Source organism: Macaca nemestrina, chromosome 5 (genome assembly GCF_043159975.1).
Source record: "Macaca nemestrina isolate mMacNem1 chromosome 5, mMacNem.hap1, whole genome shotgun sequence".
NCBI classification, from domain to species: Eukaryota; Metazoa; Chordata; class Mammalia; order Primates; family Cercopithecidae; genus Macaca; species Macaca nemestrina.
In genome coordinates, this window is record NC_092129.1 from 116,174,759 (window position 1) to 116,198,666 (window position 23,908).

Below are 23,908 nucleotides of genomic sequence, written 5' to 3' on the forward strand. Positions count from 1 at the left end.
TTATAATGTGATGCTCAGACACTTTTAGGCTTCTATCTTGTAGACTACAAACCCTTAACTTTCTGAAGAACAGGTGAGTGGTTTCATGTGAGTCCTAGTGTTACAATTTTTGGTTATTCAGGTATTTTCTTCTAGGATCTGATTTTATGTGTACACAACACATTAAAAATATGTAGATAATTGTTTTGGGAGCCTATAAAATATTTTAGCATAACTATTACAATAGACTAAATCGATAGTAATAATTTTAGTGCTAAAATTACAAGAAGCATTTTATAATTATCTTATTTAGTAAAGCAAAACAACAATAATTGAGAATTCTCTAAGTCAATTTTTTATTCTGCATTTTTATTTTCACAAACATTTTACAAAATTAATATGAGCCTATGTTAAATCATCTGGTTCATTTGAAGTACCTGATAACTGAGTATTATCTTGCAGTTTATATTTTCTGTCTCTTTTGCATGGAGTAAAGGTCAGGTAACAATCAAACTGAATGTGAAAGTAGTTCCTTGGTTGGAACAAAAAAATGTCATGGTGGAATTGATGGATCCTGTGACATATGATAATACAGGCTTACTAACCTCACAAGAATGTCTTTAGATTAGTCAATGTTATACAGTATTCACATTGTGAACAAATAGTTTTAAGAATACTATCATGTACATCCCATTTTGTAATTAATATTTCCTTAGCAGAAAATATGCAATGACAAATAGTTCTATTTCCAGTTCCAGCAGTAATTAGATTACATGCCCATTTAATACATATTTCAATAGTGCCAGTACTCTTTTTATCTCCAAGTAAAAACAAAAATTTATACAATTATCAAGTGACTCCACTATAAAACTGGCACTCCAGGATTGCTCACTGGCAGAGATTTAGTTACGCATAAGGCCTGATTATACTTAATTTGCAAACAAAGACTTGAAGTTATTAATACCATTTTGTACTACATACTTATGGGAACAGACCTTTTCTACATTTGCATTATTGAAATCAAAATCCCAAAGCAGATTAATTATAAAACCAGACATGAGTCTGCATCTTTCTACTATTAAACTCAGGACTGGATGATTTTTTTTCAGTCAAACGCCACTATGCATCACATTAAAATAATGTTATTAACATGATTTTATCTTCTTTTTAAGTATCACTTGAATTTTTATTTGTTGTAAAGTTGTATAAGGCCTATAAAATCAAGGCATTCATCCATTGTTTTACATTTTACTTATTTAAACAGCATCATGAAAATAATTTAAGTTGTCGTTAGATTGTCCCAAAATGTTTTCCCATTTTAAAATGATTAATTTATGTATTGCTCAAGTTTGAGAAACAATGGTTAATTGTGGAAGAGACGATGGATTTTATTCATGTTTAATTCCAAAACACAGAGCTACTTCTCAAAAATAAGGCAGTTAAAAGAGGAAAAGAAGATGCAGAAACTTAGCGAGATATCTGTGAATAAGAGAGGTGTACATAAAAACGCAACAGAAAGACGGAAGCAGTGATGGGGGCACTGTTAAGCAGGAGATGGTGCTTAGTGTGAAAAGCTAGCCTGTCTGTCTGTCAGGAAAGTTTTCTGGGAAGTAACCAGAGAGACGGCAGTGAGAATTTTTTTTCTCACCTGCAAGGCAGATCCAGGAGACAAACTTTTAGCTTTGTAGGAGCTCCTCCTCAAGAAAAAGAATAGAAAATTATGAATACAAAGGTAGACTCAAGAGTAAATGTTAATTTAGAATGAGAGAAACAGATTAGAAAATTTTAACAGATGCCAAATACCACAGACATCACAAAACCTAGAAAATAGCCTTCATTTTGACTCCACAGTTTCAAAAATAGTGTCTCGTCCACTACCCACAAACTTCTTGGTTTGAGATACATTCCTGTCATAATATACAAACCTCTGGTCTTTCCTTTGTGTCATAGTGCACATCAAGTTGGAATCATGGGCAATAAGAATATTCCTGGAAGCCATTGCTATACCTGGATGCCTAGCAATAACTTAACTAAACAGGAGAGTAACTCCATGTAAATATATGCCACGCAACCTAAACTAAATGCATACCTAACCCTACTTACCCTGAGCTGGAGCCTCAGAATGCTGCAGCCACTTCAGTGATACTCATATGAGGCAAAATGTGAAAGTGAAAATGGAAAGCCTCAACAGACTGAAGTGAAAATACGTTACTTACAAAAAATTTGCAAAAAAACCGTAGGTCCATGGGAGCACATTGCTAGGCCTTTTTTTCCACAGGACCATGGAAAACACCTGTGCAAGTGGATCCTTGACATTGAAGCTCCATTAACATGATGGTAAATCTGCCCCTGCAGACATGTGAGAGAATATGAGAGTGAGGTCTAAAGAAAACTTAAAAGAAGTATAATTACCCTAATTACCCTTTGGTAATTTCTCATGGGCGTGAATAAAATCTCCCTTGCTTCTAATTATATTTTTATGCCCAACTGGTGTTTCTTTGAATGTGAGTCCATGAGACTGGATTACAAGTAGCTCCAGAAACATAAGTTACAAGGTAATTAGATAATGGTACACAGATGACTGATTTGGGTACTTGGTAACGGTAAAGACTGAATGGGTTTCAAGAAAGTTATGAAAACTTGTATTTGCAGATCAGGAAAAAAAAATCTGGCCTGAAGAAAGATGAGTTGTAATCATCAGAAATGATAGGACAACTCCCTATCTTTCACGAAGCTCCATCTTCCCTTGAAAATTAAACTTATTCTAGTACTGGTCAGATGTTAATTGACATACTGACTTAGCAAAGAAAAAGCTGTGTGTGTATGTGTGTGTGTGTGTTTGCTTAAAATATACAAAAAAGAATTTTCTTGAGAGTTCTCTGTTGACAGACCAAAGTGAGTGACTGAAGCATAAGTCTCAGATCATTGATGTTTATTGAGCCAGCCTGAGGGTTCACCTGGTTAAAATGCCAAGTCACAGACGCATTCTGTGGCTGTACTTTCAAAGAGGTTATCAGGAAGTTTAGTATTACATATTTTCCTTTAAGAAAAGGGGCGGGCAGGTAGCAGTTAAACTAATGATTACATACTTGTGAGATTTTTAGTTAGTACCCAATAAATCTACATTTTATGTAAGATAAGGTGAACACGTGAAGAAAAAGGGAATAGAGGAAGCAGACATCTCAGGCAAGGGTAAAAGAACAATTGATTTCTTTCGTCTTTGTTCGGTACCTGGGAAGATAAGCTAGTGATCAACATTATCAGTGTGGAGTCTTTTGAAAGGGCTAGTTTTTGTTTAGCCCTTAGAGTAGAAAGCCTAATGGTGGTTAGCAAGGGAGGGGGTTATAATGAGTCATGTCTGTCAACATCCATCCTGTCATGACTGTTAATTCAGCTTCCAAGATTTCCCTGGAGTCCCCTTGGCCAAGAGAGACGTCCATTCAGTCAGTTGGGGGCTTAGAATTTTTTATTTTTATTTCTCACTATCAAATTTAACTACCCAATCTGCATTCCATTTCAATATGAGAAAAGGTTTCTGTGAAATGACAATCGATCTAGAAAGTATGCATGTGGACATATGTTTATGTATTGATAAAAGTAATTTTAACAGTCAAAATGTGATATCTTATTGGTGCTAGATTTTTTTTCTAAGTTCTCATTTGTAGATATAGCACTGACTTTTTATTTGGTACAATTCTTAAGCTGTCTCAGCAAAACGTTATCTATATGTGATGCTAAAAAATGAAATAGATACAGAACCAACATTACTGAAGTCATTTGGTCTTATCAATATCTGATTAAGTACATAACAGAGTAAAATAAAACAACCCAAAATTGAAATGAATAAACCTTTCATTTCAAAATTAAATGGAAATACTAAAGGCCTATAAAAATTTTAACATTGTTCCTTCTTTTTATTCAGGGCTAAACCTAGCCAGTAGTATTTTTTATAACATCCATTTATTCATATTTTTAAAATTAGAAACATCCTTTTAATAGGAAAGCTGCATTTTAATATAAAGCTGAAACATTATACACTTAGTTATTCTGCAAATAATTAGAATCTTTTTTGAACTATAGATATCACTGGCTGTCTTCATTTTGCACAATACAAAATGAACAATAGACTTTAATTAAAACAAGGATATTGGGCCTTTTCTTATTTAGAAATACCAGTTTCTCATTAACCACTCAAAAATTGAAATAGCATTGTTTTTCCACTATTGCTAGAACATAAAGCCTCTATGAAAAATGCCCTCTTTGTCTTCACCAGGAGTCCTGTTTTCCTTGGTGTTATTCTATTTAAACAAGTCCTTCCCCTTCTGCTGAGTGTCTTCCATTTGTTCCTCCAGGTACACGTTCTACCCTTCTCCACCTTGCTCTGTGCCCCAGGAGGCTGATCATTATGTTTGCCATAAATAGGCTCCCTTGCCTTTTGGTTTCCTGTTAAATACTTTCAAAAAGAGTAACAGAGTATGTATCCCCTGGCTCCCTTCTTGGGGGACTGTAGGTTGACAACGACTACTAGAAAGCTCTTTCCTAAGTGTGTAGGTCTTTTCAGATTCCAGTAACTTCTCCTTCTGAGACAGGGAATGTCCTTTCAGCGGTGGTAATGGTTTCCTGTTTTGACAACTCTAGGGTTAGTTTCCCTTTTTCCTGCTCACATCTTTGTAAATAGTCCAATCATTGAACTCTTCTTCTGAATCACCCTTTTAGATGTACTACCCTCTGTTTCTTGCCAGACTCCTGACTGATTGCCTCCTCCTTTTTTTCTGACTACCTCATTTCTTCGGAGTTCAAGTTGTTAAAAATAATGATCTGACAATCAAACTTAAATTCATGTGTTAAGTGAGACAAAGCAAGAACCTTTCTTAGGGGGCTGCTGCCTGCTCCCCTTGCCAAGCATGGAAATAAAGAAAAATATTGAGTTCCTTTAAGGGAACTTTCAGACACCTGGTTAGCCCTGAGAAGTAAATGAGCAACTTGATAAGCAAGAAGGCAAGAGTAGCTTAAAACTATAGCCAAGGGAATTAGAGTTTTGAGATGTTTGGTTTCCTTGTAACCACTCAATTGGTTCACCTTGCTCATTGCTTAGACAGAGCCAATTTATCAAGAGAGGGCAATTGCAATGGAGTAAGTCACACAGAGCCAGCTGTGCAGGAGACTGATGTTTCATTGTTACTCAAATCAAGTCTCTTTTGAGGATCAGAGTTTTTAAAGATAATTTGGCGGGTAGGGGCTTGGGAAGTGGGGAGTGCTAATTGGTCAGGTTGGAGATGGGATCATAGGGGGTTGACTTTTTCTTGCTGTTTTCTGTTCATCTGGGTGGGATGGTAGAACTGGTTGGGCCAGATTACTGGTCTGGGTGGTGTCTGCTGATCCACCCGGTGCAGATTCTGCAAAATATCTCAAGCACTGATCTTAGGTTTCACAATAGTGATGTTATCCCCAGCAATTTGGGGAGGAGCCAGAGGCTGCATGCCCCTAAACTGTAATTTCTAATCTTGTAGCTAATTTGTTAGTCCTGCGAAGGCAGACTGGTCCCCAGGCAAGAAGGGGGTCTTTTCAGGAAAGGTCTATTCTCAATTTTGTTTCAGAATCAAGCCATGAACTGAATTCCTTCTCAAAATTAGTTTGGCTTATCCCTAGGAATGAACAAGGACAGCTTAAAGATTAGGAGCCAGATGGAATCAGTTAGGTGTGATTTCTGTCACTGCCATAATTTCCTCAGTTATAATTTTGCAAAGGCAGTTTCACCCTGTAGAAACTAAAGAGAACATCATAATATATTTCCCTGAGTTGTTTCTTAGAAGCTGGTACCCCCACCAAATGGATCCACTGGCATGTAGACCTCAGATAAGAGGTCAATGAGGACTGAACTCTTGCTTTAAATTTCTTCCTGAGGGGCCTGGAGGAAGTCACGCCCACAGGCCAGACTTAATATTTCTTTCTTCTGATCCACAATTTTTATTTTATTATTATTTTTTTTTTTTGAGATGGAGTCTCGCTCTGTCGCCCAGGCTGGGGTGCAGTGGCCGGATCTCAGCTCACTGCAAGCTCCGCCTCCCGGGTTTACGCCATTCTCCTGCCTCAGCCTCCCGAGTAGCTGGGACTACAGGCGCCCGCCCCCTCGCCCGGCTAGTTTTTTTGTATTTTTTAGTAGAGACGGGGTTTCACCGTGTTAGCCGGGATGGTCTCTCGATCTCCTGACCTCGTGATCCGCCCGTCTCGGCCTCCCAAAGTGCTGGGATTACAGGCTTGAGCCACCGCGCCCGGCCTGATCCACAATTTTTAAACAAAGTTTCTCTTCTTTAACCAATTGCAAGTCAGAAAATCTTTGAAATCCAGTTATGACCTGGAAGCGCCCTGCCCCACCTGACTCTGCTTCCACCTTTGTAGGCCAAACCAATGTATCACCTCTATGTGTTGATTTATAATTTTGCCTGTGACTCCTGCTTTCCTGAAATTTACCTCTGCCTTTAAACACCCTTGCTTGCAAGCCATCTGGAAGGTTGGGTCTTACATCTCAGCTGCCCAATTCTCCTTGCTTGGTACCCTACTAATAAAGGCCCTCCTTTCTCCTGCTGCAAAACAACCTTCGTTTGAATATTTGGCCTTACTGCACTGAGCAATGGGACCCCTGTTCGATTTAGTAACATTAGAGTGGCCCATGCCTTTTCTATGTTTCTTAGAAATGAGTTCAAATCTGAGTCACTTCTGCAGAAATCACCGTTAACCTTATCCTATTTAACTTTTTCATTTTTCCACCCTTTTTAGTCAAGCTTCCTGAAAGAATACATCTGTTGTCCTAATTCATGTCCATTCATGGCCTCTATTGTCCTAATTCTCCTTCATTCCTCTAATCCAGTGCAATCTGTATGCTTCCTATCCACTCCAGTGGAATTACTCTAGAAAATTCATTAATGACCCCCCACTCATGTTGCGTACTCAGTGGGCACTTGCTAGTCCTCTCACTGCATTTGGTATTGATAGCTACTCATTAGTTTCAAAAAGTATCTTCTTTCTTTGTTTCTCTGATGTATACTGATTATTAATTCTAACTACTCTTTTCCTTTTATTCTCTTCATAAAATTTGCTGGTTTTTTAGGGTTGTCTATTTACCTTACTGTTATTCTCACTTCTACCAATTTTTCCTGGAAATTTTTTGCATTTTCATTGCTTCGGCTTTCACTTGAGTACGGATGTCTCATATCTCTGTGGCAGGTCCCTTGGCTGAGTTTCCTGCCTATACATTCTATGAACTAGAGCAATCCGTGTTCCTCAGGCACCTCAAATCCAAGGCACCAAATAAAATCTACTACCTTGTTTCCTTCAATCTGAGGTGACATTGACTGTAAGATGCACCATCATTTTATAAACGATGAAGAACAAAATATACCAATTACAGGGGTAAGATCCCATCAATTTAAAGGTGCATCCTAACATCAGAGATGTTAAAATATAAAGGAGAAAAGTACATCTTAGTATCTATAAAATACAGTTTATTTCTGTCATTCCTCACCCTTAATCTTCTCTTCTTCATATGTTCCCTGTCTTCATTAGTGGCATCATCATTCTCTACATCTCTCAATTTACAATCCTGAAAGGCATCTCTAATGTTAATTCAGCTTGGCTATAATACTCAGCTATTCAAATGCTATGTGTTGCCCTGAAGGTATTCTGTACATATGATAAATATCTACAATCAGTTGACTAAGTACAGTTGACTCCTGAATAAGTTAGGGGTTAGGGATGCTGAATCCCCATGCAGTTGAAAAATCTGCCTATAACTTTTGACTCTCCAAAAACTTAACTAGTAATAACCTACTGTTTCCTGGAAGCCTTACCAATAACATAAATAGTTGATTAACACATATTTTGCATGTTGTATGTATTATATATTGCATTCTTCCAATAATAAAAACTAGAGAAAAGAAAATGTTATTAAGAAAATTATGGTTGGGCATGGTGGCTCACACCTATAATCCCAGCACTTTGGGAGGCCGAGGTGGGCGGATAACCTGAGGTCAGGAGTTCAGGACCAGCCTGGCCAACATGGATAAACCCCACCACTATTAAAAATACAAAACTTAGTCAGGCATGGTGGCAGGTGCCTGTAATCCCAGCTACTCAGAAGGCTGAGGCAGAAGAATCACTTGAACCTGGGAAGCAGAGGTTGCAGTGAGCTGAGGTTGCGCCACTGCACTCCAGCCTGGGTGAGAGAGTCTCTGTCTCAAAAAAAAAAAAAAAAAAAGAAAAAAAAGAAAGAAAGAAAAGAAAAGAAGGTCATGAGGAGGAGAAAATATATTTACTATTAATTAAATGACAATGGATTGTCATAAAGGTCGTCATCCTCATTGTCATCATGTTCAGTGTGTTGAAGAGGAGAGAAAGGAGGGGTTGGTCTTGCTGTCTCCGGGTTGGAAGAGGCAGGAGAAAATCTGCACATAAGTAGACTTGCACAGTTCAAATATGTGTTGTTCAAGGGCCAACTGTAAATAAAGTTATTCTCAATGATCCCGTGGGTCAGATTCAATCAATTGAAGGGACATATGGCAGATTTCAGTTTCCCTCAGAAAGAAGAAATTTTACCAATGACTGTCAATGTCAGCTCCTGCCTGAGAGTTTCCAGTCTGCTCTTCCTGATGGCCTGCTCTATGGATTTCTAACTTGCCTAAGGAGCCCCCACAATTGCATAACCCAATTCTTCGCTCGCTCTCTCTATTGCACGCTCTCTCTCTCTCTCTCTCTCTCACTCTATCCTACGGGTTAATTTCTTTGATGGAACCCTAATAGTATTCTACCTCCTTCCTCTTTCTTTCATTCTCCATACCTGGACAGCATGTCTTGAAAATTAATCTTTTTGCCATCTCATAAATGTGTCTTCTTTCATATTGATAACTTTGGTTTAGCTTTCATCATCTCTTGTCTTGATTGCAGCTGAAATGTACCCTTATTTTGTTTTCCCACCTCCCATTCAGCATTTGGTTTATCTTAAAGGGACCGTTCTAAAATGCAAGTCTGATTATTTCTCTTCTCTCCTTAAAACACTTCACTGGCTCTTATTGTCTACAGGATGAAACCTAAGTTTTTTAGTGGGGCACGTACATCCCTTTATGATCTAGTCTCTAATTGGCCAATTGCTGCCACTTGAGTTACTGATCACTCAAGTAATACTTCACATGGTATTTCAGGCTCCTGTGCCTTTGCCCTTGTTTTTGCCTTAATGGGATGTTTGCTTACTCTTCTCCTAGTCTATTTGATAAACTCTTTTTCATCCTCTAAAACCTAATGAGTGAATATAGTTAACAATAATGTAGTGTATATTTTCAAAAAGCTATAAGAAAGGATTTTGAATGTTCACAACACAAAGAAATGATAAATGTTCAAAGTGATGCATATGCTAACTACCCTGATTTGATCATTACACATTGCATACATGTATCAAAATATCACTCTGTATCTCATAAATAAGTACAAGTAATACATGTCAAGTAAAAATGTTTTTAAGATGAAAAAATAAACAGAAACAAAAAACCCTACCATGAGGATACCTCCTTCTAAAAGCTTTTCTTAACTCATGAATATGTTTCATATTTAATATGGTTTGGCTGTATCCCTACCCAAATCTCAACTTGAATTGTGTCTCCCACAATTCACATGTGTTGTGGGAGGGACCCGGTGGAGGTAATTGAATTGTGGGGCCCAGTCTTTCCCACGCTATTCTTGTGATAGTGAATAAGTCTCACAAGATCTGATGGGTTTATCAGGGGTTTCTGCTTTTGCTTCTTCCTTATTCTCTCTTGCCGCCACCATGTAAGAAGTGCCTTTCACTCTCTGCCATGATTGTGAGACCTCCCCAGCCACGTGGAACTGTAAGTCAAATTAAACCTCCTTTTCTTCCCAGTCTCAAGTATGTCTTTGTCGGCAGCATGAAAATGGACTAATAGGGTAAATTGGAACCAGTAGAGTTGGGCACTGCTGAAAATTTACCCAAAAATGTGGCGACTTTGGAACTGGGTAACAGAGGCTGAAACAGTTTGGAAGGCTCAGAAAAAGACAGGAAAATATGGGAAAGTTTGGAACTTCCTAGAGACTTGTTGAATGGCTTTGGCAAAAATGTTGATAGCAATATGGACAACAAAGTCCAGGCTGAGGTATTCTCAGATGGAAATGAGGAACTTGTTGAGAAATGGAGTAAAGGTGACTCTTGCTATGTTTTAGCAAAGAGACTGGTGGCATTTTGCCCCTGCCCTAGAGATCTGTGGAACTTTGAATTTAAGAGAGATGATTTAGGATATCTGGTGGAATAAATGTCTAAGCAGCAAAGCGTTCAAGAGGTGGCTTGGGTGCTTAGGACATTCAGTTTTATAAGGGAAGCAGAGCATAAAAGTTTGGAAAATTTGCAACCTGACAATGCAATAGAAAAGAAAACCCCATTTTCTGAGGAAACATTTAAGCCAGTTGCAGAAATTTCCATAAATAACAAGAAGCCAAATGTTAATTCCAAAGACAATATGTAAAATGTCTCCAGGGAATGTTAGAGGTTTTCGCAGCAGCCCCTCTCATCACAGACCCAGAGGCATAGGAGGTAAAAATGGTTTCATGGGCCAGGGCCAGGGTTCATGTGCTGTGTGCACCCTAGGGACTTGGTATCCTGTGTCCCAGCTGCTCCAGCCATGACTAAAAGGGGCCAAGGTAGAGCTCCTGCAGTGGCTTCAGAGGGTGCGAGCCCCAAGCCTTGGTAACTTCCATGTGGTGTTGAGCCTGCAGGTGCACAGAAGTCAAGAATTGAGGTTTGGGAACCTCCGCCTAGATTTCAGAAGATGTATGGAAATACCTGGATGTCCAGGCAAAAGTTTGCTGCAGGGCTGGGGCTCTCAAGGAGAACCTCTGCTAGGGGAATGCAGGCGGGAAATGTGTGATCAGAGCCCCCACACAGAGCCCTACTGGGGCACTGCCTAGTGGAGCTGTGAGAAGGGGCCACCATCCTCCAGACCCCAGAATGGTAGATCCACCCATATCTTGCACCGTGTGCCTAGAAAAGCTGCAGACAATGCCAGCCCATGAAAGCAGCTGGGAGAAAGGTTGTACCCTGCAAAGCCACAGAGTCGGAGCTGCCCAGGACCATGGGAACCCACTTCTTGCATCAATGTGACCTGCATGTGAGACATGGAGTCAAAGGAGATTATTTTGGAGCTTTAAGATTTGACTGTCCTGCTGGATTTTGGACTTGCATGGGGCCTGTAGCCCCTTCATTTGGGCTGATTTCTCCCATCTGGAATGGCTGTATTTACCCAATGCCTGTACCTCCTTGTATCTAGGAAGTAACTAACTTGCTTTGGATTTTGTAGGCTCATAGGCAGAAGGAACTTGCCTTGCCTCAGATGAGATGTTGGACTGTGAACTTCTGAGTTAATGCTGAAATCAGTTAAGACTTTTGGGGACTGTTGGGAAGGCAAGATTGCTTTTGAAATGCGAGGACATGAGATTTGAGAGGGACCAGGGGCAGCATGATATGGTTTAGCTGTGTCCCCACTCAAATCTCAACTTAAATTGTGTCTCCCAGAATTTCCACATGTTGTGGGAGGGACCCAGTGGGAGGAAAGTGAATCATGGGGGTTGGTCCTTCCTGTGCTATTCTCGTGATAGTGAATAAGTCTCACAAGATCTGATGGGTTCAGCAGGGGTTTCTGTTTTTGCTTCTTCCTCATTCTCTCTTGCTGCCACCATGTAAGAAGTGCCTTTTGCCCTCCACCATGATTGTGAGACATCCCCAGCCATGTGCAACTGTAAGTCAAATTAAACCTCCTTTTCTTCCCAGTCTCAGGTATGTCTTTATCAGCAGCATGAGGACGATTTATACAATAATTTTAATTTAGAATATTTTTAAAAACAGGATTCAGATATAACAGTTTAAATTCCCTACTTTATATTTTTATTACATTAAAAACAATGTAATAAAGATTACATGAAACAATAAGTTACAGAATATATTTGGCAGCAAATGATAATGTAAAGATAAATGATTCCAGTCTAATGTAAAGATAAATGATTCCAGTCTATCAATTGTTTAAAAATTTAAAGATCAATTTTAAATTATTTCACATAGTGCTACACAAATTGTTATCCAGAAATGACTTACTGTAGCCTCATAAATTCTAATAAGACCGATTGGTTTTACAAAATGCTATGACTGTAAGTCATTAACATATGGGAATTGAATACTAAAGGTTATACCTTGAATTCAAATATAAGCTGAAAAACTCTGCCTAGAAATAAAGCAAACAGAATCATGCTATGAAAAAGAATATATGCTTGACTCAGGAGAGGGATCCTGTTGTTTGAAAAAAGAGCAACACATGCTACAAAAAAAGAGCACTTTTGTTAAAACTATTGAGTGTGCTATAGATCATTTTTAAGTGTCATAAATAAAAAGCAGTTGTTATTATAACTTCTACTCATATTGTAAACTGACTTTGACATCACCTTATGGTTGAGTAGTATATGCAAATTTATTTTTATACCTTGAAATACACACCAGGTTTAGGAATTGACACAATAAAAAATACTTAGAGGTATTCAATGTGTCTAAATTATGAATAAGTTATTTTTTTCATATGCAAAAGAAAAATCTTAAGAAAAAACATTTCTTATTAGTGTACATGGAAATGTTTGTTTTATTAGGAGAAGAAAAGTGTATAAACAGTAGTCATTGAGAGCTTATAATTACAGAAATATGGAAATGTAAATTTTACAATTCACATTGTGATACTGTGTGCAATCTAATTTTAGGATAGCAAATCAGAAAGTTGTTCACAAATAAAAAACACCCAGATATTAACATTTCAGTGGCATTCTTCTCCCTGGCATTTTTTTTTTCTATTCAATGAAATAGATGAACGAGGTTTTTTTTTTTTTTTTTTTTTTTCTTTTTTTTTTTTGAGAACGAGTCTCACTCTGTTGTCCAGGCTGGAGTGCAGTGACGTGATCTTAGGTCACCGGGTCACTACAACCTCTGTCTCCCGAGTTCAAGTGATTCTCGTGCCTCAGCCTCCCGAGTAGCTGGGACTACAGGCATGAGTCACCACACCCAACTAATTTTTGTATTTTTAGTAGAGACAAGGTTTTACAATGTTGGCTAGGCTGGTCTCAAACTCCTGACCTCAGGTGATCCACCTGCCTTGGCCTCCCAAAGTGCTGGGATTACAGGCATGAGCCAGAAGTAGATTTTTAAATATACTTTATATGTTGGGCCTCAAAAAAGCCATTTTGATTTTGAATAACAAAATGTAGACCATAAATATTTACTTTTTCAGAGATTGGCACTTGTGTAAAACTTTTGGCTTCCTACAGGATTATATCTAAATGAGCAAATGTTCTGGCAGAACCAAATGGGTCTCTCAACCATATGTTCCTGTGACCTTATAAACACAAAAAGCCTTATCACAAAAGAAGAAATGTCTTAGGGTTGTGATGGCTTATTTAGTTAGATGACACGGAAGGATTAGGAGGGAAAAGGAGATCATTTAGTGTTGGGAAGAAAAGGCAGGTGTGCTGAAACATCCTCAGCACCACATTAATGTTCACCTTGGATCATTGCTAAATATTCTTGACAGAAGATCAAGTATAGGCACTACATAGAACACAGCAGAACACTACATTCTAAATCAGCACATTATGGATCATGACAGACATGCACAAAGTCACTAGGATTTGAGGCCAGTAATGTTTGACTGTAGCCCGACTGAAGGAATTAAAATCGCTAAGGAAGGAATTTGTCAATCAGGAGGATTATTGGTTAGCAATGGAAGCACAGAAAAAATGACAGTTGGAAAGAGAAATTTTAAGGTTTTCCAAGAGTTTTATTTGGACTTGGATAGTTCAATGTTTTCAGGAGACAAATTTTTAAAATTTGGTATATAATCATGAACTGTGTTTTAAAAACATCAATATGTTAACATTCAGTTGTACAACACACATAGTTAATTTGGATGCGTAGCTAAACTGTGGTCTAAATATATTAAATAATTTCAGATTACAAACTATATCCCTAGTTTAGTCCCCATTATGCAGTTAGCTTGACTCCACTTTCAGGAGCTAAGTTGTGAAGTCATTTCTACAGGGTTGTTTTAGACTGCAGACCCTGAAGTAGGCTTGAGTCACCCACCCTTCTATTCTACAGTTCAAGCCCTAGTTAAGTCTCTATGTACTACTTCTTGGTTTTGGGGTTTTGATCAGAAAACAGTCCCCTGATTCTTTTTATCTCTTTTGTGTCTTATTAAAATAAATTTTTCTTCCAGGCTGTTCTTATTTCCTGTTAATACTTCCAGTATTCTTTTTGTTCTTTCTACGAATTCCTACATAAGATTATTTTTATAAATTTTGTCTCCCAGTTTATGCCACTTGATCATAATCCTATCTTTGTTTTTTTGATTTTTTTTTTTTTTTTTTTTTTGAGACAGAGTCTCGCTCTGCCACCCAGGCTGGAGTGCAGTGGCCCGATCTTGGCTCACTGCAACCTCCACCTCCCAGGTTCACACCATTCTCCCGCCTCAGCCTCCCCAATAGCTGAGACTATAGGCACCCGCCACCACACCCAGCTAATTTTTTCTATTTTTAGTAGAGACAGGGTTTCACCATGTTAGCCAGGATGGTCTTGACCTCCTGACCTCGTGATCCACCCGCCTCAGCCTCCCAAAGTGCTGGGATTACAAGCATGAGCCACCATGCCCGGCCCTAGCTTTGGTTTTCTAAAAGCACCTCATAAAGGGAATGAGACACTGCTGTTATACCTCCTGGCCCTCAAACCCACCCCCAATCCCCCAGTTCCAGGAGGGGACTCATTGAATGCCATGGAGGGTACAGATCAGGGGAGGAATTGTCCTTACTTCATGAATACTTTTCTTAATAGTTTTGACATCTATGTTCATGGCAGTCTTATTTTTTTTTGGTTTTACCTTTGCCTGGTTTTGGCTTGAAAATGACCTTTCTGTAGGCCATCATTGCCTGGTTTGGTTCCCCCCTTGGGGCTGCTCCCCAACTTTCTGCTGTCCACGTGTGCCTCCCCCAGCAAAGGATGTTCCATCTCTCCACAGCTCTCCACAGGAATAAGCACATGAATAGGGTGATTCTCAGGGGCAATCCATCAAAGCATTTGGTGAGTTCAATGGGCGTGTGTGTGTGTGTGTGTGTGTGTGTGTGTGTGTGTGTGTGGTGTGGTGAGAATATGGGGAGGAGCTAGTCCATACCCTTTCTGCACCAAGATACTGGGAATTTCTGTGTACTAGCCACCTGTAGCAGTTACAAGAGGCAGGGCGTCTCCCAAAATTCAGGTCATGCCCTCCCTTCAAATTCTGTGTCTTCCCTCAACTGGCTCTAGGGGAGAGGAACCATTCAAAAGCTGAGGGATGGAGAAATGAGGGCAAAAATAGTTGCTCCTTCATAAACTTTTCTTTCCTTCAAAGGCCACTAGCTCTCTTAATATAAGTCAAGGGAGTCTAGCTTTTGATAGAAGTTTTTCCGGAATGTTCTATGGCAGGTGCACCTGTCAACTTAACTTGAGCATACTCTGAGAAAGACCCTATGGTCTAAGAAGAATGTATGTTCAGAGTTACAAGCTCAGGAGTCTAGAAGTGGCCAACCCAGGGATTCATTCCTTATCTATGAGGAATATCTGAACTCCCGGCCCATTTTGTGAACACAGGCCATACAGGGAATTAAAGCCCTTTGTTTTGGGTTAAATGAAGGTTGCCAGGTGGTTGTTAGGGGGAGAGTGCTAAGTGAAAATGCTGTATAAACTGAATGCTTTTTACAAATGGTAGCGTTTCTGCTATATGTTCTCCCTATATGTAAGTTCCTCAATAACCCCTATGTCTTGTTCGCTGGCTCTGGGTCTCTTCTCAGGCCTCTCGAACATAGTGCCATTCCTACTGAAGTCAATAGGAGTCTGGCATGACAGATATCTTCTCTTAATAAATCTCTTGGGGTTGACTAGCTTTTTATGATGTTTCTTTGAACTTATAATGGAACAGAGTTCGCAGAAATCCTAGTACCTGTCCATGAGTTGTTGGGTGAGGGGTTAAGTAAGTTGCATTCTACAGTAACTACAGGCGAACAGGAAATAGCTATTAGTTTTCTACATTCTCACTGAACACATCACAATGTGCATACAAAAAGCCCCAAAAGCTCTTAAAGGGAAGTATTTTAGGGTAGGAAGGATTGTGTAAATTTATAAGAACGACTTTTGTTTCTAAATTATTCAAATTGAAATATTTATAAATGAGCATGTATTTCCTTTGTAATTGTAAACAGCAAATAAAAATATTATGTTTAAAAAACTCTGGTTTGATTCACAGGCTTCTTAGATTTAAAAACATCATTCCAGAGAATGTACTCAGTCCTTGCTGGTCTGATTTACATGTTAAATGACTAGACTTAAGAATAAAGAGAAGGTTGAAATGCATGCTTCTACCGACCCAAAATGACTTTTTCTTCTCACCCTACCCATCTTGCTGATTCAAATTACTGTTCCTCTGTAGCTAGTCACTCTTGTCAGCAACACAGAAATATGAGGCTTTTCTGACCTGAAAGTCAAGCAACTGCACAATACAACTTTGGGAGTCAGAGGCAGCAAAAGGGTTCAGCCAGTTTATTAAATGGACTTAATTCAATGGAGGACACATCAGATGTTAAAAATATTTAGTCTAGACTCAGTAAAAGCTCCAATTTCACATATAATTTAAAGCAGTGGGGAATATTTTTATCATAATAATTTATTTGACCCAATATATCCCAAATATTATCATTTTAATATGTAATCAATATATAATTATTAATGAAGTATAACTTTTGGTACTAAATCTTGGCAACTCTGTCTAATATTTTAAGTTTTCAGCAGATGTCAGTTCCGAGCAGCCTACTCCATGTGCTCAGCAGCCCCATGTGGCCAGTGGCTGCCACACCGAAGTGCAGCACTGAGGGCTCTGACTCTCTTGATCTAAGGAAGCTGAAGGGCCTGAAACACTCTTCAGCTTCCTTAGCTGTTCCCTTACGTGAGAGAACAGCCTCTGCCTCCCAACATCTCTCCTTAGGCCCAAGGGTGAGAGACTTTGCCCCTAGAAAGCAGGGGCTGCAAGAAGAAAGTGTCCACAGGTACCACTGCTGCCCCACCTGATGTCCATCTTCCTTCCAGAGATCAGACAGTAAACAAAGGATGATAAGGCCCCCCAAAAAGGAAACTCAATGTCTTCAGATCTGTCTACATCCTTGATCTCCAAAGTGTAGATATGGAGGAAATAGATTAAAGGCGAACTTCTTATTTTGCTATTTGCTATTCGGCCTTGGCCCTAATGGTCAGGCCATGGCTGTTTCCTTCTGTGGCGTGGGGGACTGTGCAATTTAAGCACCAATCACATGTACACATCTACATGCATTTCGGTATAACTCACCACCATCTAACAAGAGATCCAACTTTAAATAAGGGGAAAATGAAATCTGTACCTATAGGGTGCTTTCTGTTTGCAGGTAACTAGTAATCAACCTGTCATTGAATCCTGGCATCCCATTCGCACTGGGTACATGTACTAGTTAGCTCTTGCATAACAAACTGTGCAAGACTTACTAGCTCATGATGGAGTTGCTCAGCTATTTGGGCGGGGCTCAACTGGGCCATTCTTTTGGGCTCAGGTGGGCTCCTTCGGGCATATGTGATCAGCTGCTGGTTGACTAGGTGGCTCTGCTTCTGAGTGTGAGTTGGCTGTCAACTGGAGCAGTTTGGCTCTCCTCCCCATGGTATCTCATTCTCCAGCAGGCTAACATGGGCTTGAGGTCATGGAGATGGCAGGGTTCTCCAGAAATGGGACATTTCAGGAAATTTTGACTTTCCTCAAAATCCTTAGGGGAGTCTTTTTCTTCTCAGCTCTAGAACCCTCTCCCTGGGTCCTGACTCTGGGCTCCGTTTCTCACCTTCAGTTGGGCAGGAGACCTGGATCCCCGTCCTCAGAGAAAATGGAGGCCCTAGGGCTTCCACAAAGGAGGGTCAGATTTTTACCTTTACTTGTCTTCATTCTAACTATGAATTATCCCTTATATGCATAATTAAAAAGGGATTCAATAATTTATTCTATAGCTCTTAGACCCCTCAGCCAAATAAAATTTCTACAAATGTATTAGCAAGAGGAGAAGAATCATAAACAGATTTGTTTAATGAGAGCTGTTGCTGATCTGTGTAATTCCATCCTTAACTCCAAAGAGTGGTGTATTTGTGGGTGAGGTGGAGGGGTGGGTGGGTTGGAGTGGGGTGTTACCTTCTAACCCCTAGCCTAGTAAGGGAGGTCTCAAGGGAGCTACTTGGAGAATTTGAAATATGGCCCCTGAAATTGAGGACACAGAGGGCTAGTGTCTGACCCAGTAGAGACAACTACAGTGGACTGTAGAGTCAGGGGCTGACTTTCTTGGGTATAATCCAAAAGGGCTGATTCCTTTGATTGTAGAACTAGGAGAATGGAGCTACCTTGGGATTGGCCTGTGCTCCCAAAGTTGTTGGTGCAAGGTATGTATCATCATTCCTACAGAGGGGATTTAGACTATTTGGGGAAAGGGAAAGAATTGGCTTGGGGTTGTCTTAGGCCTCTCCTCCAACTTAAGTGAGCTTCTAGAAGAAGATTACAAGACATCAGCAGGAAAAGGCGTAATTAAGTGTACCTCAGTATGCTCTGGGGCTTGTGGAGGAGATATAAGTGACTGCCTGTCAGTGGCTCAAGTCCCTGCAAGTTTGTGTCTTTTCACAGTCAGACTTTTGTTGATGCTATTTCAATCATAAAAGCCATGAGCTGTATGAAGGTCTGAAGGAGGTAATTTTCCTTAGTGGTATCCATTCATTTGGTAGTCAGAACCAAGGACACAAAGCTCTAGCCACTCCACAAGTCAGTCAATATTGCAAACCATAAATAGTAGTATACTTAACCAACATATAAATATTATAGGCTGAACATTCTAAAAGAAAGTAACATTTAACATCAAGAGAAAGGTTAGGAAAACGGGGTTAACCAATCCAAAGAGAGTAACATGGACAAGGAGAGTATCCTGGGCTGATCAGGATGCATGTCAACATTCTGCAAGGAAGAGTCTTTGATTTGAGAAGAGCCTTTGGTGGCAGATGCTGGATGCTCATCATGAGCAACAGTATGACAGTGTCTGTTAAGATGGTTATCTCGAGCTGATGAAGTTCTACTCTTTTTATAGCCTCAGAGTCCTCTGGTGATGACTGATGGTAAAGAGTGTGCCTGGTTATGTGCTTATCTGGTTGGGTGCAGTCTCTATTGATTAGGTGAACATCTGGTCCCTTCTGGCATGATTCCTTTTGAAATGTAAATGGAGTCTTTTTAAAGAAGTAGTTACTTATGTCAAGGATGCTCTCTACAACCTGGAATAGAGATATCAACCTGGAAGTGATACCCTTCCTCACTTTAAGGAAGCTATGACAGAGGTCTCCAGGGATATGAATTATTAACGGAGAAAGTGAAATTCAAACATTTCCAGGACTAGAGGACTTAAAGCCAGCTTATGATGGTACCAGTTCAAGTTAAGACTATTCTCCCCTAATCTCTTCTTCCCTTCTTATTCTGTCCGGGCAGGAAGGACTATCCTACTTTTTTCCTACAGCAGGCTTCCAGCTGGAAGTAGATTCTAGGTAGAGGATAACTCATCACCACATAATACATTGGAAAAAGATGATGGTATTTTTTCTCACAAGAGTTGTTTTTTGACTACATCACAGTGGTGAAACATGCACTCACACCCCTGTGGACTCAGGTAAGCCATCCCAGGAGCTTCCTCCTTCTTCATTGTGGGCCTATGGCAGTGTGTTTTGTTTGCTGATGCATATACCTTTATGTACAAAGCTATCATGGAAATTCACAGGCACGCATACATCTGAATAGAAAGGATAAAACATCAAGTGATAAGTTCATGTCCAGCCAACCAGTTATTCCGGCTTGACACCAGTGCCAGTAAATTAAAGTCATTTGGACAGCTAGTCAACTTTTATTCAGAGTCACCCATTCTTGCAATCACACACATTCCACCTTGTACACGAGGGCCAAACTTCCTTTTAGTGAAGAAGTATAAACCTCTAAAATTGACTTGGATCTCCAGGTGCACCTAGTCCATTCTTTGTGGAGTTCCCTTGCTGTTCCAGTCTATCAGCTTAGGCTGAGTCAAATATCCCAATAAGGTTACCCTGCTATGAGCCAACACCCTGCTCTGCAGCCCTCCCACATCTCAGCGGGCGCGGAAGCCAGCGCGGGCAGCGTGGTGACGTCACTGCGTCCGGACGCGCCCCGCCCCTGAGCAGTCCTTGCTGCCCCGCCTCCACCCTGCTCGCCGCCAGGGGACGCTAGTGGGTCGAGTCTCCTTGGCAACCACTTGCTCCTCCTCCTCCGCCCTTTTAACCTTTAGGGTGCGCGGGTGCAGTGTACCTCGCGCTCTCTCCCCTTTCCCCCTCCCCTTTCCCCACCCCTGGCGCTCTGGTAGGTCTGGACCGGAAGCGAAGATGGCGACTCCTGGCGCGGCCTCGGCGGAGCTGGTGATCGGCTGGTGTATATTCGGCCTCTTACTACTGGTAGGGGAGGCGCTTGGAGTTTTCCCGATGTTTGGACTGGCGGAGGAAGGGAGGGGTCGGCCCTGCAGTTGGCCTTTCCGGACCCCGGAGACCCTCTTCGCCCCGCCCCTCTTTTAGCCTGGACTATGGAGGGCTTTTCGGTGTTGGGGGCTTGGGCGGGCGGCGGGGGCAGGGGGGTGCCGATTTTCGGTCGCTTTTGCTTTCATTTCACTGATGACGTCTAGGGTTGCAGGGTCCTTTTTGGAAGCTCTTGCCGTCATCCCTGATTTGGGCAATGGGGCCGGTGGGGTTTGGGGGCGGAGGAGACCCTCGGGGTTGAGAAGCATGTAGTGGCCTTTCGTCCTCTGTAAAACAGTGGCACACAGTGTGGGTCGGCAGCGCTGGATCTTTGCAAGTTAAGTAGGCGCTGGCGTTGTTTACTTGTCGCCTTCTCTGTATGTTTTTTCCCCCATGTTCCCTACCCTTGGGGCTAGTGAGTCTCCAACCTCTGTACCCATTGTGTGATTCTGCCTTGATGACGTGAGTTGCTAGTTCTGACTTCCAGGTGTCACATTCTCTTCAAATCTTTTTTTGATTGGTGTAGATACCTGTGGAGGGCGTAGCTGTAGCCCTCTTTATTACCAGTATCGGAGTATATACTACTACCTGTCTGCCCTCAGGTGCTTTCTTTTCCAGTGATCTTATTTCTGCGTATTCAGTGAGCAAAATGTAGATTGAAATGGCTTAAAGTGGCCTGGCTATTACTTCCCTATTCATATTAAAACACTTTGTTTTATTTTATTTGAGAGTTCAATTTATTTCCTTTCATAACCTCTCTACCTTCTCAAATCTTCTCTTCTCATACTCCGAGCCTGTAGTTACTTTCTGTTCCCATTTATTTTGACCTTTTTGCATTGCAAAACAAAAAAAAACCCTCCAGTTCTGGAAATCAGGCTTGTTTAGTTTTACTTTAATTGTCAGATCCAGTCAGTGTCTGGTACCTATGTAGTATGTTCTAGTAAATTTTTGCAGTAGAGACTAAAAAAAAAAAAAAAGAGAGAAAGAAAAGAAAAGAATGGTGTGAAAATTTAAGAAAAGGATCCTCTTGTTACTGTCATCGCTGTCACAGATAAAAATACTGCCTTTACCCTGGAATATGTTAGTCCTCTCGGAGGAAATGAAACCCTAAAGGTTGACTGTGGTCTCTGCAGCCACCCAGTCCTGTATTCTGAGAGCCCCCTTGGCTTTTCCAGTCCATCAGATTTAGTTTGTTTAGAAGAAAATAAATAAACATGTAATGTATGAAAGTTAAGTGAGACTATCTTGGCAGTTATAAATTAATAAACATTTACGGTACGGAAGTGGTGTGAGTTTTAAGAGGATGTTAACGAAACAAGATATGGCTTTAAAGAGGGCCTGAAGATAGGTGGGAAAACTGAAATTCTTGAAACATGTATTTTATGGACCGAACGCCAAAGTATGACTAAATAAAGTAGGACTTAAGAGAATAGACAACAATATTGGAAGAAAATGAGAATTGTGGTAGAGTTTGAATAGATGAAGAAGGGAAGCCATTTAAGTTGGCAATATTACAGCAAGGACAAATAAAATCAGAAGGGAATTAGGAGTTTGACACTTGAATGTTGGCGTGGATAAGAGCATTAGGAAGAAGGACTCTTGTTTACATTTCTGCAAATCTCTTTAAATCCTGGTTTATTAGAAGAAAGGCTGGTTTCTTATGTTGGCTTCTACATTCAGTTTTTTGGGGTATGTTATTTTGGTCGAAATGTATGAAGAAAATACAGCTGCAATGATAGGTAGTCAAAAACAGAGGAGCATTTTTCAGATAATTGTGGATGTTTTTTGATCCTACACCAAAGCCCAACAAGTGGAAGATTCTTAAAGGTCAGTTGCAAGGTGGAATCTGAAACCCTATCAATGAGCTTTTCATTCATTGTTACATTAAAATCCATTAGCCCATCTTGCACTTTGAAAGGATCTTTTACCCATGCATGGTTTTGTACTATGATGCTATGGCCACTTAGAAAATATTGGTTTACTGAGTTATGCACATCTTTTAAATATGGATACATTTCATTACACAATATCAAAATATCACATTTCATTAAATTGCAACTGATCTTGTCAGAAATGTCTCTGAAAATTCTAAGTATTGAAGAGTTGTCAAGCTTATAGTTGTGGATGTAAGTCTTTCAAACTCCAGTTTTCATTTGAAAGTTTGACTCTTATCATTAATCAAATACTGTCAGTTTTTCTTTAAGAGATAGGTTCCCTTTGTTCATTTGACAAAATCTGCCAAAAAGCGAAGTCTGAATAACCATAGTTTGACGATTATTCTTTCAAGTAAAAATGGTGTTCCTTGAAGAGTGGTTGTTTTAGCTTTTAACTCTAAACTTTTCTTGGAGATGGCCTACATCTTGGTATGCAACAGAAGGACTTTATGTATGCATGCTTCATATTTTACCCCACAAAGTATTAAAAAGAGTCAAGGGTTGAATTTCAATAAAATGAATTTATACTGCTTTGGGAAGCACCGTCTTAATTTAAATTGTCCCTTTTTGAGCTTGTGGTGAAGAATACAATGATTACTGGTGCAGTTTGGTGCCACTGTCTTGAGTCACGCTAATGTACCAGTAGTTTTACCCACTGTGGCTATGAACCATGAGTGCAAATGCCAGCACAGTGAAAAAGGCAAATAGCATCTTAGTATTTATTATGAGAATAGTTTTCAACTTCTGAATCTCCAGAAAGGATTCTGGGGACTACCAGGGCCTAGGGATTTCACACTTGGAGAACTTCTGCCAGTCATCTACTAAAGATTCAGGACATGGGCCAGGTGTGGTGGCTCACACCCGTAATCCCAGCACTTTGGGAGGCTGAGGCAGGTGGATCATTTGAGCTCAGGAGTTCGAGACCAGCTTGGGCAACATGGCAAAACCCCATCCCTACTAAAAATACAAAAAATTAGCCGGGCCAGGTGGCAAATGCCTGAGGTTCCATCTACTTGGAAGGCTGAGGTGGGAGGATTGCTTGAGCCCAGGAGGTGGTTCTCGCAGGCAGTTGCAGCAAGCTCTGATAGTGCCTGAGCAACAGAGGGAATCCCTGTCTCAAAAAAAAAAAAAAAAAAAAAAAAAAATCAGGACATGAATGTTGTCTGCTTTTGTCATCTTGGGCAAAAAGAATGGACTTCAGCTTCTTCCCACATAAAGAATTGTTAGATTTGGTCCCTCATGCATGTAATCTAACTATGTCTGTCTTTTCTATATCAAATCTAAACTGTTCTGTCTAGCTCCAATGTCCTCTGTA

The 23,908-nt window shown here is 40.2% G+C and overlaps 1 protein-coding gene across 2 annotated transcripts in view; it reads left to right on the plus strand.

Moving 5' to 3' along the window:
- Window positions 1-23,908, plus strand: part of LOC105479557 (LMBR1 domain containing 1) — a 164,472-nt gene that overhangs the window by 14,432 nt on the left and 126,132 nt on the right. Inside the window, exon 1 of one of the 2 annotated variants that reach the window (XM_071096907.1) lies at window positions 20,353-20,602. The exons of the other annotated variant lie outside the window; for it this stretch is intronic. Coding sequence (XP_070953008.1) covers window positions 20,534-20,602 — 69 coding nt within the window. The 5' untranslated portion in view covers window positions 20,353-20,533. Of the gene's footprint in view, window positions 1-20,352; window positions 20,603-23,908 lie in introns of those variants that run through there. 2 annotated transcript variants of the gene reach the window in all.